This window comes from Nothobranchius furzeri, chromosome 11 (genome assembly GCF_043380555.1).
Source record: "Nothobranchius furzeri strain GRZ-AD chromosome 11, NfurGRZ-RIMD1, whole genome shotgun sequence".
In the NCBI taxonomy this organism is placed as follows: domain Eukaryota; kingdom Metazoa; phylum Chordata; class Actinopteri; order Cyprinodontiformes; family Nothobranchiidae; genus Nothobranchius; species Nothobranchius furzeri.
The window spans coordinates 41,679,920-41,696,512 of NC_091751.1; the positions used below are offsets into that span (position 1 = coordinate 41,679,920).

The window sequence follows — 16,593 nt, forward strand, 5'->3', positions numbered from 1 at the left end:
GAAAAAAAAAATACTTCAGATGCAGCAAATCTTCTAATTATGAACAAAGGTATTTAGTTCAGTCAGGAGGAACAAAGCCGGGGATATTGAATACATAAATGATAAATGAGCCTTGAATTATAAACCGTTTATTGGGTGAATTATTAAACTGAGCACCTTTTTCCTGTGTACGTTGGAGAATCCCTTATCTCTGATTGCCATATTGGAGGGGTCGCCTGGTTCTGGAGGAAATGGAGAGCCTTGCTCTGAACCATCTCGTTTCTTCCTAATAACCCGACCAAGCTCCCTGAAGAATCTGGAGTGAAGCCAGAAAGGCTGACCAAACTTTTCTGTGAAACAAAGGAAGCTGGAAGGAGGTGAGCGGAGCCACTTAAAGGCTCCTGGGTAAAAATGGGATTTCTGACCTGCTCTGCTGGTGTCGCTGCGCTGCGCACTGATTGACTGTCAAGATGCTGGCAGGTGGGAGAGGGAAGGGCATTGGGGGGAGGAATGGATGTCTGCTGCAGCTCCTGCTGCTGCTGCTGGTGATGATGATAGAGACCACCAGGACCTCATTAGCTCAACATTTCATCAAACACCACAGCACCAAGGTGGCTCTCACTTGCCCCATATATCTCTTTCTCTTCTGTCCTCCTATTCATCCCTTAGTTCGTCTGTGGTCTCTAACTTCTTTCCTTCCCACCTCTCCTCCGTCTCCAGCTTCCCTTCCTGCAGCACTTTCAGGTCTCATTAGCAAGATGAGTCTGTACTGCTGCTAATCTTCCAATACGTCAAAGTCAGGAGATGATAATGATAATGACACATCTGCGCATTGCCACTCCCACGTACATCTGCTGTCGCCATGATCATTTGTTTTTGTTAAAGCCAAGAAAATGGAAAGTTGTCACAGCTGTAGGAATGTAAATAGCTGCCACCATTCTGCTGGGGTGGTTTCTCAGGGCGTATGAAATCTGCAGGCCTGGTTTGCATATTATTGCTTTTCAGTAGAGGTCCCCCCCCCCCCCCCCCCCCCACCACCACCACCACCCCCCACCCCCCGACACGTGCACACATGCACGACAAAGTGTGGTGCCTCAAACATGCCAGCAAAATGTAGAACAGCAGTACATGAACGGGTCCACGATGATGATTTCTGCTCACGCTGTGAAGAAAAGAGGCCAAACATTTGATTTTATGTACAAATGCCTGAAACATGTTTGATCTTATAAGTGTGCTTTTATTCAGAGAGAACAAAAAGGTAAAAGCACAAAAACAAAGATGTCATGTTACAATGAAATGGTAGAAAACACAGACCAGTGTGATAAGAGTTCAGTTTTACACGTTAAAATCTGCACAATGGCTCAAATACAACACACTCACCCAAGAGACAATTAGAAATTCTTGCTGCTAGTGAAGGAATTTCATGTATTTTCTTAGCAAAAATTGCAAAAACCCTTTCTTTGCAGGTAATAGATTTCTCTTTGCTATTCAAAAATAAATAAAAAGACGATTTTTCTTTTCAAGGCTGCTGAAATATTGCAGGGTTGTTTCACTCAAACCTCCTAAAGCACACAGGAAGAGGACACTGGATGTGATGTTTTCCTACAAACTGAGCAGACATAGGCAGGTTTTACTCTGTAAAGCAAATAAGATATGCATCAAAATGCAGATTAATAAAAAAAAGCATTGCTAATACATCTGCAACAACCAAAACACAAGTTTAAAAGTCTAAGAAATAGACTGATGTTCAAAAAGCAGGAGGGGTGCACAGGAGCATCAGAGACCAAGTCGAGACACATTTTCTGCAGCAATCAGGACGTATAAGACGAACACCGATCCATTAATCGGTCACAGTGCCTGTCCTCTGAAGATCACTTAACAGTCGCTCAGCCTCAATCAGTGCACTTGGTTACTGTTTAAAGTCTGCAAAAAAGTGAGGATGAAGGTATTAAACACTGTTTATTGTTTCTCTGTTTTGGTTTATAGCTACCATGATGGCATGACTGTTGCGCACATCGCCCTCTCCTGGAAACTGATCGGTGTAATTGTGTTTAAATAGAAACAAGGGACGTGTGTACAAATGACAGATTCTCTTAGAAATTTGCGATAAAGCCACTTGCAACAACAAACACCTGCTGAGTCTACTGGGTGAGCTTGGACTTTTATGCATTGAAGTCCAGAAGGAAGCCAGGAGCAGGCCTGGAGCAACATCAGAGTGGAAATGCAACACAGAGGAGCCAACGCTAGGCTAACTGGCACAGACCAGCGGTCCACACACACTTACAGGCCAATGTCCGCTCCCCAAATAAGGTGGTCTACATCAGACTGGAGCTCTATGGAGTCATGACATATACTGAATCTGTATCTATACAGCTGCCTCCAGTTCTAGAAGCAATCAGTGCCTCTGGGGTCTTCTGCTCTAAAACTAAAGATGGGCTGCTGATTCACTTCAAGGTACACTCAGCTCTGTTTGCAGACATTGTGAATGGAGATGAAGATGATCAGATGTTCTGGGTCATACTAAGAGTTTATTACTGACAAAAGAGGTCATGAAGAACAGCAGCAGCTGGAGGTTTCAGTGGGCGGTCTACCGGAGCAGGTTGAACTTGGTTTAGCCCAACTGGGAGGTATTAAAGAGACTGGGGAGAAACTCAAAAGAGCACAAAGCTGAGATTTACAGAAAGGAGAATTTGGAGTGTTGCGTTACTGAACAAAATATCCCAAATTGTCATTTCTGGGTCTGGAAACTACATCACCGACTCCCAGCAGTGACATCACACCTGTCAGCGTCCCTGTGAGTCCCCAAACGATGATGGAAAAAGAGGTTGCGCAGCATTGAGGAGCAGGGGCTACAGCCGAGCGTGCCTAGGAAAATGTCTCAAGAATGTCCAGGAGAGATGTTTTTACAAAGCCGGCTCTCTTGGTCATTGTGGATTTTAACTGTCGGCACCGGTATAAATGTTTTTATGAGAGAAATTTAACTTTGCAATTGGCTATTTTTCTGCTGCAGAGCTGTAGTCACAGCACTAATCCATCAATCTGTCCACCTTAAACAGTTTTTGGGGTGAAAGTTTGTAGAGGGGGATGGTGTCCCCCCGTTAACCCCCCACACCCACCCCTTCCCCGCTTAAAGAGACTGATTTAAAGAGACCGATTCACCTGGAGTCCCACAATGGATCGGCTGTGTTTTTAGCCAGAAGGTTCCTCGTCTCCTCTGCTGTATGAACCAGCTCAGGAGAACCTTTCTGCCTGCAGCAGAAACATTTCACAACATCTTTCTCTGCAGGGAAAAAGATCAAACACACAACCTGCCTCTTTCTGTACTCTTATTTTGTTGTTTTTATTACATTTTTGCTGCAACAGTTTAGATTTTCTTTGTGAAAACTAAATTCACATCTCATACTTTAGTTTTCAGCCACCGTGGCTGAAAACTATATGAAATTAAAAATCTACAAAACACCAATAAGAGCTTTACTTTTGAAATAAATTCATCAAGTGCTTGTTTATGGTTCCACAGACTCAGAAGGAAATTCTTACTTTGCTTTATACTTTTTAAATATAATAAGATGAGATGAGCATGCAAAAGTACAACAAAAAATCTAAATATAAACTGAAAATAAATTAAAACTTTGCAGGGTGTCTATGTACATATTGGTGCAACATTCAGTAATAAATACGGATTATATGTGGAAATAATCCGTTTGAGTCAACAGCATGTTAAAGTAAACATTAATGCTTTAGAGAATAAAAAGTAATAAGGAATGTAAATAATTGCACAATGGATTTATCTAGTCTGAATCTTTAAAAATATCTTTATTTTGTTCACTTTTTATCATAAATGTACACAAGGAACATGGTTGTGATTCAACATCCGGTTACTAAAATGTATTCTGTATTGAAATCAGCTTTTCATGTGAAATTCAAGCAGCAGAGAGACAAACTTGAAGTAAACATGCATGTGTGTGTGTGTGTGTGTGTGTGTGTGTGTGTGTGTGTGTGTGTGTGTGTGTGTGTGTGTGTGTGTGTGTGTGTGTGTGTGTGTGTGTGTGTGTGTGTGTGTGTGTGTGTGTGTGTGTGTGTGTGTGTGTGTGTGTGTGTGTGTGTGTGTGTGTGTGTGTGTGTGTGTGTGTGTGTGTGTGTGTGTGTGTGTGTGTGTGTGTGTGTGTGTGTGTGTGTGTGTGTGTGTGTGTGTGTGTGTGTGTGTGTGTGTGTGTGTGTGTGTGTGTGTGTGCGCGCGTGTGTGTGCGCGTGCGTGCGTGTGTGTGTGTGTGTGTGTGTGTGTGTGTGTGTGTGTGTGTGTGTGTGTGTGTGTGTGTGTGTGTGTGCGTGCGTGTGCGCGTGTGCACGCGCGTGTGTGAGAAATTTAAGGTGAATCCTTTGAGACCCCCGGGGGCTTCCACCACTCACAACGCACTCTGACAGCTACATACGCCCTAGAGGCTCTGTCGCTGTCTGTAAAATAAATAAATAAAACATTTTCTGCCTCAAACGCTATAAAGGTTCTCAGCTTTGCTTCACGTTTTGCATATTCCAGCAGACACAGAAAAAAACAACAACTTTAGAGCATGTCTGGTGCTCAAAAAGAAATCAGGAGGCTATATTTATAATATCTGTCTGTTTGTGTTTTTTGTTATATTTCAGCCTCTCAGGATGCACTGCCAAACTTGCTCCCTGGTGACCAGCTCTGGTCACCTCATCGGTGGAGGCCGGGGTCGAGAGATTGACCGGGCGGAGTGTGTCATCCGCATGAATGATGCGCCCACCGCCGGCGCTTTTGCTCGTGACGTCGGCTGCCGCACCTCCCTGCGGGTCATTGCTCACTCCAGCATGCAGCGCGTCCTGCGTAGCCGCCATGAGCTGCTCAACGCTAGCCAGGACTCAGTGTTCATCTTCTGGGGGCCCAGCAACTACATGAGGCATGACGGGAAGGGGCTGGTGTACAACAACCTGAGGCTGATGAACCAGGTGCTGCCCAAACTCCGAGTCTACATCATCTCCTGGCAGAAGATGCTGCAGTTTGATGATTTGTTCAAGAAGGAGACAGGCAAGGACAGGTGGGTCTAGAACAGGTCATAATGATCTAAGTGGTTTAAAATAATTAATTTATTGTTCAGTCTTTTCAGTTTTATTGCCATTTTTACTGAACCAGCAACAAACATTTATTTCTTTGCATTTATTTTATTAGGAGAAAAGAGGGTTTAAGTACAATGCTTTAATGTAATAATAGTGCAAGTTATTGATGAACTTTCTCAAAACATCCCAACATTTAGCATTTACACTGAGAGTATAGTTTAGCCAGATAGTGATTATAATGGGCAAGTGCATGACCTGCTAAAGATTTAAATGGAAACTCGTAGATGTAGGTTCTTTTGGGCCATTTTGGCTTATTTATTTTTACAGTAAACTATCCTTTGGAGGTCACTTTTGTGTGCAGGCAGTAGTGTTTTTTACAGTGCAAATTCTTTTTAAATAAAGCCTGGCACTAAATGGGTTAAATCTTAAAAACTCACATGTTTTATTATGTTTGAGTCCTGAAGCCGAGGATGAAATTTAAAAAAAAAAAGAAAAAAAAAAGAAAAGTTAATCAGACTTGTGAAATAAAGATGCAAAAACAAATCGTCTGTGGATGGAAGAATCATTTAGGGAAAATTCTTATTGAAATGATGTGCCATTTTAACTCATGCACTGCCAGCCGTTTCCTGATCTCTAACGGCCTTCGCTGCCAGCGTTTCTCACCGTTTTTACTGTTTTTTTAAGAGTCACAGAACGTTGCGCGCTAGGATGATGTCGACGCCAAAACAACCAAAACAAAGAGGAGACTCACCTCTTACATCAGGAAGAATCCGTGTCTTTCGAGCGTTATCCATTCTTTCATAATCTGTTGTTGAATTGTGATCGGCAGACGCTTTTCCGGTTCGCGCCTCACTTTTTTTACAGGAACGGCCCAAAACGATCTCCTAACACATGGATGGTCTGCTTCCTGATCACGTGACATGTGACGTATGTGGATGAAGATCGGCTTCAGGGCTGAGATGTTTGTTCTCTCAGCGCGGGGGCTCGTTCTGATGCTCAAGCAGTAAAAAAAATGCAAATGACGACTTTAGTCGTCATTGGCATTGAACGGTTGGATCTAAAATGACGACTTTAGTCATCAATGGCAGTGAATGAGTTAAATAACTATTCAATAAATAGCTAATATTCAACTTAAAATTAATTATCATGAAGAATTGAACACTGATGCCTGATTCACACTGATTACTGAACAGATGAGGTCCGGTTTCCCTATGGCCACCGAACAGACTGCCATCCATTCCAACTGTGGTTCATGTTCTGACTGTCTTTAGAAGTTTACTCCAGCAAGACCACTAATAATCCTGTTATTAATAATGAAACAAAAACTGGTAAAAATTAATGCAACACAGGTTTTATTATGAAATATACCAGATGCACCTCACTGAACCAAGTCACACTTCCTGTCTGGCTTATGTAACGACTTTAACTTCATGACAATCCACATACGGAATCTGGAAAAAATGGACTCTATGCGGAAACTTTCCAGAGCTCCGCATCGCACGCGGTGAGAATGCTCTGAATGGATCCAGCATTTTTGGGTCTTTGTGGAAGCCATGTGGAGTCCAAACTGCATCTGTGCTCAGTGTGAATCAGACTTTGTATAAATAGTCAAGTGTGTTAATTAAATACATGCATGCACAATTTCTTTTACAATGATTGTTTTGAGAGTGGTTTTGTTGGTAGAGTCTGAATTGTGGTCATGTTTTTACATTAGGATGGTGGGAGGGTTAAAGAAATGGGGAACATTGTAATTTGGCACCGGCAAACGCAGGTCCCCTACCCGATCTGGCATCCTGAGTACATCTGATACGTTCAGTCACTCGCTAATAAAACTTGGTAGTAAACATTACTATATCTTACTTGTTTGATGTACAAAGGTAACACTCATTGATGTATTTAATTCCTTCATTGGAGTATACCATTAAATGAAGTGATAGCACATAGTCTGGATTTTACCTCCATGTCCAACCTGATTTTCTAACTTTAGGGAATGGAATAGAATTAGACGGGGGAAGCAAGTTTTGTTTAGAAATAAATAAAAAACATTTATGCAAGTATTGGTTTCTCCCACAGATGTTTTTGCATTAAAAAGTTGTATGGCAGCCCAGTTTTTCTGGCCCAGTCAAAATATGAAGAGTTGAAAAGGGACCAAATGAAACTTCCACAAGTGGCACACCTCAGTGTGAGGTCATTCTGGTGGACAACAGGTGACATCAGGCGTGTTTCCACCACAAGAACTTCAGGGTAAACTTACAGGAACCTCCCGACATGTGCTTGTCTCCACCTGACCGGGCCGTCCGAACGGCCGTTTTTTGGGCCATTTTCAGGAACCTTCTGAGCACCTGCTCTGGAGTTGGTACTCCGAATGGCCCGGTGGAGTGACTGAGCAGAACCTCCGGTTAACTCACGCTGATTGGTTGTAACTCAGTAGGAAATGACATCAGCAGACATCCAAAACAACCTGCAGCAGTACAATTGGGGGAGTAGCTGGTGAAGCGGAATGGAGGCAAAGAAAAATGAAGTACCAATCGCTTTTAAAATCCAACTCCCGACACCGGAAAACTCAAAGAAATTCCCTCACAGACTTAATTAACGGGGCTTGTCTCATAAAACTCTGAGCTGCTCTTGGCCTCTGAATGGATTAAATTATGATATACTTGTATAAAATAAATGCTTTTATTATTATTAATGTTACTTTGGGTGCTTTTTGGGGCTAATCAGTGACATCACTCACTGCCAAAGCAGTAATGATATGCTGACGTCTGTGCAAGTTCTGAAAGGGCTGGATTTGAATGGAGACACAAAAGCTGAGAGGACTGAAACATCCTATCTCCTGGTCAAGTTCCCCATCCCAAGATGGGGTGGGGGGGGGGGGGGGTGTAATGTTGATTGTAATGGTACAAAATTGAGATTTTTCCAAAAGTGATATCAAAGTACTCACTTTAAAGTTACTTGGACATCAGTTATCCCATAAGTGGCTTGGACATTGGCTATTCCAAGGTATTAACTAAAAAGTTCTTTAGCCAGTAAAGTGTATGTCAGCTGGCCATTTAAGTGTTAGTAAAGATTTTTGTATTTGTTTGTTTTTAGTCCGTCTGCACTCTCAGATGCATTCAAAACTTTGCACTCATCAGAAAAATATCTGGAGATGAGTTCAAAGTCTACCTTTTTCTATCTACTATATATTCAGCCAGGTTACTTATTTGGTTTGAGACCGGATGCACAAACTTATTTCTGACACAAAAACATGAAAAACTGTGTTTAAATTTTTACTCATGTTTTCTGACCCACTTAACTTGAAACACCACAGCATACAATGTGGAAATCTGTGTACTTGTGACAATTATCAATGTGCAAAGATGCAAGCTGTGTGTTGGTTTTTGCATCTCGGTGTCCACAACACTTTATTTAAAAGGCGTTAAAGGACTCCGTTTTAACAAGTCCAAGTCAGGCTCTCAGTCCAGTGGCCATTGAAGCCTAATGAATCTCCAGCCGTGCACACACCCAGTGTTTGTCTCAGCCTGTTTTTATCTCAGCTTTTGTCTGGAGTGTCAGTGGAGATTTAATCTAAACTCGGCTTAAGACGGATGCCAGGGGAAGAACATGCCAAGCAGGGGATTTGGTGAATAATTCACAAAAATCCATCTTTTTGAATTTGAGCCCACAATTATAGGGGGAAGCTTACAGCTTGTGTTACTCTTACTTACAGTTTTCTTTAAATCCGTTTTATTAATAGACATAGACATCTGTGAGACTCATTCAGGGTCACTTCTGCTCAGTGAGGCATTAAATCAGAAGGAAATGAAGTCCTTATTCAGTGTTTCTAATGTGGACGATGAGCTTAAACTTTTTGCACAATGTCATTTGCAATGGGAAAATCTGCATTTAGCTCAAAGAGGCTGCAAAAATGGCAGTTTCCAGATGATCAACCAGATGATCGGCAGCTCTGCAAGCTTGTGATTGTAATTGTGGGTTATAGACTTCAGTAAAGATAATTGAAAGATGTGGAGCAATGTCACGGCCACAAGGTTGTCACAACAGCAGCGTTGGAAAGCAGGTGTCTCTCTGCACCCTTTTGTGCTAAATCACCAGCAGATAATAAGCTTCAACTGGTGATTAAAGGGGGATTAGCGTTTGAAATATGTGCTTTATTCCTGCTGGTGATTTATGTTCTTATAGTGGCTTATTGTGATCCCCAAACAGCATGACCTTGGTTTCCTAGAGCAAGATTCTGCAGGGAAAATGTGCTGCGACTTACAATCATTCAGCTTCCCCAAAACATCACACGATGGATCGTTTTAAAAGCAAATCCAACAAAACCTCAAAATACACCAAAGAAAAGTGTGCATACAGCTGAAAACACAACAGCACACTTTTTCCCTGGAATGATGCAGATTTATTTTGAAATGGAGGGAAAAAAACTGTATTTTAAAACCTAAAAGCACCCCAATGTATGGAAGCCCATTGCTGCCACTCCGATAACAAAGATTTTTTAAACTCATGATTCTGAATGAGCTATCTCATAATTATGAGACCATTATGATATATTATCCCATAATTGTGACTTCGTGATCTCATAGCAAAATCAGAATTATGAGATTTTTTTAATCTGAGTGGTGGGAATGAGCTACCATACAAACACCCCACAGGTTTTAAAATTTTTTTGCTAAATTAGAATAATTGGACACTTTGATGAGGGACAAAATACCCTAAAAAAATCTTGTTCATTTGCAACCAATAGAGAAACCTTTAAAGCCCACACACTTGTGTGCGCACACACACACACACACACACACACACACACACACACACACACACACACACACACACACACACACACAGAGAGAGAGAGAGATTCTGAGCCATTTTGGCTGATAGGGCTCCAGCTGAGATTGATGGTAGGCAAAGCTCTGCTGTAAGACATGAAATGTCACTGGTTCCCTTAAAGTGTAATAAAAATGATAAAGGTGTCACACAAATACAGAGTGTGTTTGTTTCTGTATGCAGGTTTTCAGCAGTAGAAACACAATAACTAATGATTATGACTTTAAGGAAAAAAAGGAAAACGCAAAGCATCACATCTGTTTGAAGATGGAGATATTCTTCAGAGGGATCTATAAAACAAGGATTTCCATCCCAGATTTTACATTTCCCCCCTTATGGATGAGCAGGAGCTGATTTAAAGTGCCCCCTGAGTTTGATGGTAGTGCCTGTGGGCGTGCTCGAGCCAGCTTTATTTGTCAACATTCTTAGGATTACATTATTTGTACATTCATTTTTTTTCTTTTACATCCCAGGTGAATCAGCGGGCTCGGTGAGATCAGAGAAGAATAAGATCAGCTCATAGGTGAACTCAGACTGAGATTAACAGGCTAGATTAGACAAACGGGAGTCAGGAATGCCTAATTTAACCAGATGTTTGAGAATTTCAGGTTGCAGTATAACAAATTGCTGCAATTCTCCTTTATACACAAGTATTTTAATTATTTTAGATTAATGAAAAATGTAGATTTTTATGTTGTGTTTATTTAACTTAATGTTATAATAAAAGCAACAATATTCAGAGCTGTTTTAGATTCAAACAAAAAGATTAGTTGGATGATTTTCGTCTCGTCTTCTTCCGCCTAGCCGGGTCCGGGTCGCGGGGGCAGCATCCCAACTAAGGAGTTCTAGACCATCCTCTCCCCAGCCACCTCCACCAGCTCCTCCGGCAGGACCTCAAGGCGGTCCCGGGCCAGTTTGGAGATGAACCTTCTCCATCGTGTCCTGGGTCGACCAGGGGGCCTCCTGCCGGCAGGACATGCCTGAAACACCTCCCTGGGGAGGCGTCCAGGAGCCATCCTAACAAGATGCCCAAGTCACCTCAACTGACTCCTCTTGATATGGAGGAGCAGCGGCTCTACTCAGAGTCTCTCCCAAATATCCGAGCTCCTTACCCTATCCCTAAGGCTGAGCCCAGCCACCCCGCAGAGAAAACTCATTTTGGCCACTTGTATCCGCGATCTTGTTGTTTCGGTCATCACCCAAAGCTCATGACCATAGGTGAGGACTGGGTGGAAGATCTAGAGACTTGCTTTCCGGCTCAGCTCCATCTTCACTACAACAGACTGGTTCAGCATCTGCAGAGTCCCAATCCGCCTGCTGATCTACCACTCCCTCCGTCCCTCACTCGTGAACAAGACCCCGAGGTACTTGAACTCCTCCACTTGAGGCAGGACCTCTCTCGCGACCCGGAGTTGGCAAGCCACCCTTTTCCTATCGAGAACAGTGGATGATTTTATGGCAACAATTATAATTTTAGACCTAAATAAATCCAATTATATAACATCTGGCTATCTAATGATAAATTAATCATACATATATCTATACACTTTTTCCTAATAAGAAAAAGTGTAACCTTTTTGTCTTTTTATGTTGGTAGAAAATGGTCATGTTTATTCACTAGAGGCATGAAAAGACCTGCACCAATAAAAAAGGCTAAATTTAAAATGACAGAATGCAAACGATGCTGCTTTTAGGCTAAATCCACCGAGTGATGAACATATTTCATTCAGAGTTTTGAAGTTCTGATTTTTGCTGCTAGTTTTATTCCTGTGTGATGTTGCAACGTAAGCTGTGATCTGGCAGGCACTAAAAAAATGATGGAGCTAAACTTTGTAATCAACCTTTAATCTTTGTAATCAGACCAGGGGCTCAGAAGGACCCTGTTGCACATTTTCAGAGTCTGATTAGAGGAAAAAAGGACCAAAAATAATAAATAACACGAACATCTGTTGAGTCCACTCCGCTTCTTATCAGCAATCTGAGTGGCCACATAACTTCTTTAATAATTTCAATAACAGGTAAAGATTAATTGCATCACTCCTTCATGGTTTTATTAGAAATAACATTTTAAGACCAGGGATCAAGACACAAATCAGCTCATTAACCAGGTGTTTATCCTACATGTGTGATGTAAACATGAGGAGCAGCCTCCCACTCACCGCTACCCTTTAGAAGACAACCATTGAAGCTAAGAGCTCGACATTTCACTCCACATTATACATCAGCATGTTCATAAACGAGGAAACGAGGAAGGCTTAAGTGAGATTAGGCATAGGGCTTCTGATTAAGGCCTCCATGCATCCACCACAGATTGCTTTATGACAGAGTGCTGCACTTTGAAGTTTCTAATTTGCAAAAGCAGATTGTGTGTAGATGTCCGTATGAAGAATGGTTGTTAAATTAAAGACCAGAGGCTCTGTTGTGAGTTTACATATCACAACAAATTCACGCGTTCCAGACAACCTGGCTCCCGTCTTCATTAAATGAAAATGAGAAGTCTGTGCTTTGGCCTCAATAACGTCCATTGGAGGCAACACAGTTGTTTGCTGCATGAGCAACCCCTAATAAAGATGATAGTTGGACAGGAGAGCATTTTCACTGTTCATTACATGTGTGTGCTCCCTGGTTCAGTCAGGAGGTTCAGACTGTTCACCTAAAAGGAAATAACTGGATCAGGGAGAGATTAGTTTTACTGATCTGTATTATTAGAATCAAAGCGCGGACATAAATTACAAGTAAAGTGTTAACACTAAAATGATAATTTTCCTTTTGTCATCCTGTGAACGGCTAAGTTTAGACTTCAGTACAGAACTGACCTCTGAAACCCACTTATTCATCTGGTCAAATAGGAATAATGGTCAGTCAGGTCCATAAATATTGGGACATTGACACAATGCTAACATTTTTGGCTCTATACACCACCACAATGGATATCAAATGAAACAAACAAGATGTGGTTTAACTGCAGACTGTCAGCTTTTATTTGAGGGTATTTACATCCAAATCAGGTGAGCGGTGCAGGAATTAAAACTGTTTGCATTTGTGCCTCCCACTTGTTAAGGGACCAAAAGTAATGGGACAATTGGCTTCTCAGCAGTTCCATGGTCAGGTGTGTGTTATTCTCTCATTATCCCAATTACAATGAGCAGATAAAAGGTCCAGAGTTCATTTCAAGCGTGCTATTTGCATTTGGAATCTGTTGCTGTCAACTGTCAAGATGAGATCCAAAGAGCTGTCACTATCAGTGAAGCAAGCCATCATTAGGCTGAAAAAACAAAAGAAACCTATCAGAGAAAGCAAAAACTTTAGGCATGGCCAAAACAACAGTTTGGAACATTCTCAAAAAAAAAAAAGGAACGCACCGGTGAGCTCAGCAACACCAAAAGACCCGGAAGACCACACAAAACAACTGTGGCGGATGACCAAAGAATCCTTTCCCTGGTGAAGAAAACACCCTTCACAACAGTTGGCCAGACCAAGAACACTCTCCAAGAGGTAGGCGTATCTGTGTCAAAGTCAACAATCAAGAGAAGACTCCACCAGTGTGAATACAGAGGGTTCACCACAAGATGTAAACCATTGGTGAGCCCCAAAAACAGGAAGGCCAGATTAGAGTTTGCCAAACAACATCTAAAAAAGCCTTCACAGTTCTGGAACAACATCCTATGGACAGATGAGACCAAGATCAACTTGTACCAGAGTGATGGGAAGAGAAGAGTATGGAGACGGAACGGAACTGCTCATGATCCTAAGCATACCACCTCATCAGTGAAGCATGGTGCTGTAAGTGTCATGGTGTGGGCATGTATGCTGCCAGTGGAAATGTTCTATTGTATTTAATGATGATGTGACTGCTGACAAAAGCAGCACGATGAATTCTGAAGTGTTTAGGGCAATATTTTCTGCTCATATTCAGCCGAATGCCTCAGAACTCATTGGATGGCGCTTCACAGTGCAGATGGACAATGACCCAAAGCATACTGCAAAAGCAACCAAAGAGTTTTTGAGGGGAAAGAAGTGGACTGTTATGAAATGGCCAAGTCAATCACCTGACCTGAATCCCACTGAGCATGCATTTCATTTGCTGAAGACAAAACTGAAGGGAAAATGCCCCAGGAACAAGCATGAACTGAAGACTGTTGCGGTAGAGGCCTGGCAGAGCATCACCAGGGATGAAACCCAACGTCTGGTGATGTCTGTGTGTTCCAGACTTCAGGCTGTAATTGACTGCAAAGGATTTGCAACCAAGTATTGAAATGTATAAGTTTGATTTATGGTTCTTATTCTGTCCCATTACTTTTGGTCCCTTAACAAGTGGGAGGCACATATGCAAACTGTTGTAATTCCTACACCGCTCACCTGATTTGGATGTGAATACCCATCCATCCATCCATCCATATCCGCTTATCCGGAGTCGGGTCGCGGGGGCAGTAGCCTAAGGCGAGAGGCCCAGACTTCCCTCTCCCCAGACACTTGGGCCAGCTCCTCTGGGGGAATCCCAAGGCGTTCCCTGGCCAGGTGAGAGACATAGTCCCTCCACTGTGTCCTGGGTCTACCTTTAGGTCTCCTCCCGGTTGGACATGCCAGGAAAACCTCACCAGGGAGGTGTCCAGGAGACATCCTGACCAGATGCCCGAGCCACCTCAACTGGCTCCTCTCGATGTGGAGGAGCAGCGGGTCTACTCCGAGCCCCTCCCGAATGACCGAGCTTCTCACCCAGTCTCTAAGGGAGAGTTCAGCCACTCTTCAGAGATGACTCATTTTGGCCGCTTGTATCCGCAATCTCGTTCTTTCGGTCACTACCCATAGCTCATGACCATAGGTGAGGGTAGGAACGTAGATCGACTGGTCAATCGAGAGCTTCGCCTTCTGACTCAGCTTTCTCTTGACCACGACAGACCGGTACAACGTCCGCATCACTGCAGATGCAGCACCAATCCGCCTACCGATCTCACGCTCCAGTTTTCCCTCACTCGTGAATAAGACCCCAAGATACTTAAACTCCTCCACTTGGGGAAGGACCTCATCCCTGACCCGAAGAAGGCATTCTACCCTTTCAGAATCAAGACCATGGTCTCAGATTTGGAGGAGCTGATTCTCATTCCAGCTGCTTCACACTCGGCTGCGAACCGCTCCAGCGAAAGCTGAAGATCACGTTCTGATGAAGCCAACAGGACCACATCATCTGCAAAAAGCAGAGACCTGATCCTCAGGCCACCAAAACGGATGCCCTCCACACCTTGGCTGCGCCTAGAAATCCTGTCCATAAAGGTTATGAACAGAATCGGTGACAAAGGGCTGCCTTGATGGAGTCCAACTCTCACTGGGAACGAGCCCGACTTACTGCCGGCAATGCGGACCAAGCTCAGACACAGTTCATACAGAGACCTAACAGCCCGTATCAGAGGGCATGGTACCCAATACTCCCGGAGTACCCCCCACAGGGTCCCCGGAGGGACGCAGTCAAATGTCTTCTCCAAATCCACAAAACACATGTAGACTGGTTGGGCAAATTCCCACGCACCGTCCAGGATCACCCTAAGGGTATAGAGCTGGTCCAGTGTTCCACGGCCAGGACGAAACCACATTACTCCTCCTGAATCTGAGGTTCGACAATTTGATGGACCCTCCTCTCCAGAACCCCTGAATAGACCTTACCAGGAAGGCTCAAGAGTGTGATCCCCCTGTAGTTGGAACACACCCGGCGGTCCCCCTTTTAAAATAAGGGGACTGCTGCCGATGTCCACGCGATATTGCAGAACCTTAAGGAATTCCGGGCGGATCTCATCCACCCCTGGAGTCTTGCCACAGAGGAGCTTTTTAACCACCTCAGTGACCTCAGCACCAGAGATTTGATAGTGTTGGTAGCGCACTGCTTTACCCGCCTAAGGCATCGGATGGTGGACCAGAATCTCCTTGAAGCCATACGGAAGTCTTGCTCCATGGTCTCACGAAACTCCTCCCATGCCTGGGTTTTTGCCTTGGCGACCATCCAAGCCGCGTTCCGCTTGGACTGCCGGTACCCGTCAGCTGCCTCTGGAGTCCCACAGGCCAAAAAGTCCTGATAGGACTCTTTCTTCAGCTTGACAGCATCCCTAACTGCCGATGTCCACCAGCAGGTTCGGGGGATGCCACCACAACAGGCACAGACGATCCTGCTACCACAGCTCCAGTCGGCCGCCTCAAAAATGGAGGCAAGGAACAGGGTCCATTCAGACTCAATGTCCCCCCGCCTCCCCCGGAACATTTTGGAAGTTCTGTCGGAGGTGGGAATTGAAGCTCCTTCTGACAGGAGACTGCCAGACGTTCCTAGCAGACCCTCGTCTTGTCTCGTCTGACCGGCATCCTCCTCCACCATCTGAGCCAACTCACCACCAGGTAGTGGTCAATTGACAACTCTGCCCCTCTCTTCACCCGAGTGTCCAAGACATGCGGCTGCAGGTCAGATGAAACAACAACAAAGCCGATCATCGGGCTGCGGCCGAAGGTATCCTGGTGCCAAGAGAACATATGGACACCTTTATGTCTGAACATGGTGTTCGTTATGGACAATCCATGACTGGCACAGAAATCCAATAACAAAACACCATTCAATTTCAGATCAGGGGGGCCATTCCTCCCAACCACACCTCTCCAGGTCTCACTGTCATTGCCCATTTGAGTGTTAAAGTCCCCCAGCAGAACGAGGAAGTCACCGGAGCCAGAGCCATGCATTGA

General features: G+C 43.7%; 1 protein-coding gene across 1 annotated transcript in view; it reads left to right on the plus strand.

The window, feature by feature from the left end:
• Positions 1–16,593, plus strand: part of st6galnac5a (ST6 (alpha-N-acetyl-neuraminyl-2,3-beta-galactosyl-1,3)-N-acetylgalactosaminide alpha-2,6-sialyltransferase 5a) — a 75,424-nt gene that overhangs the window by 35,249 nt on the left and 23,582 nt on the right. The window contains exon 3 of the mRNA XM_015956170.3: positions 4,621–5,033. Coding sequence (XP_015811656.1) covers positions 4,621–5,033 — 413 coding nt within the window. The remainder of the gene's footprint in view (positions 1–4,620; positions 5,034–16,593) is intronic.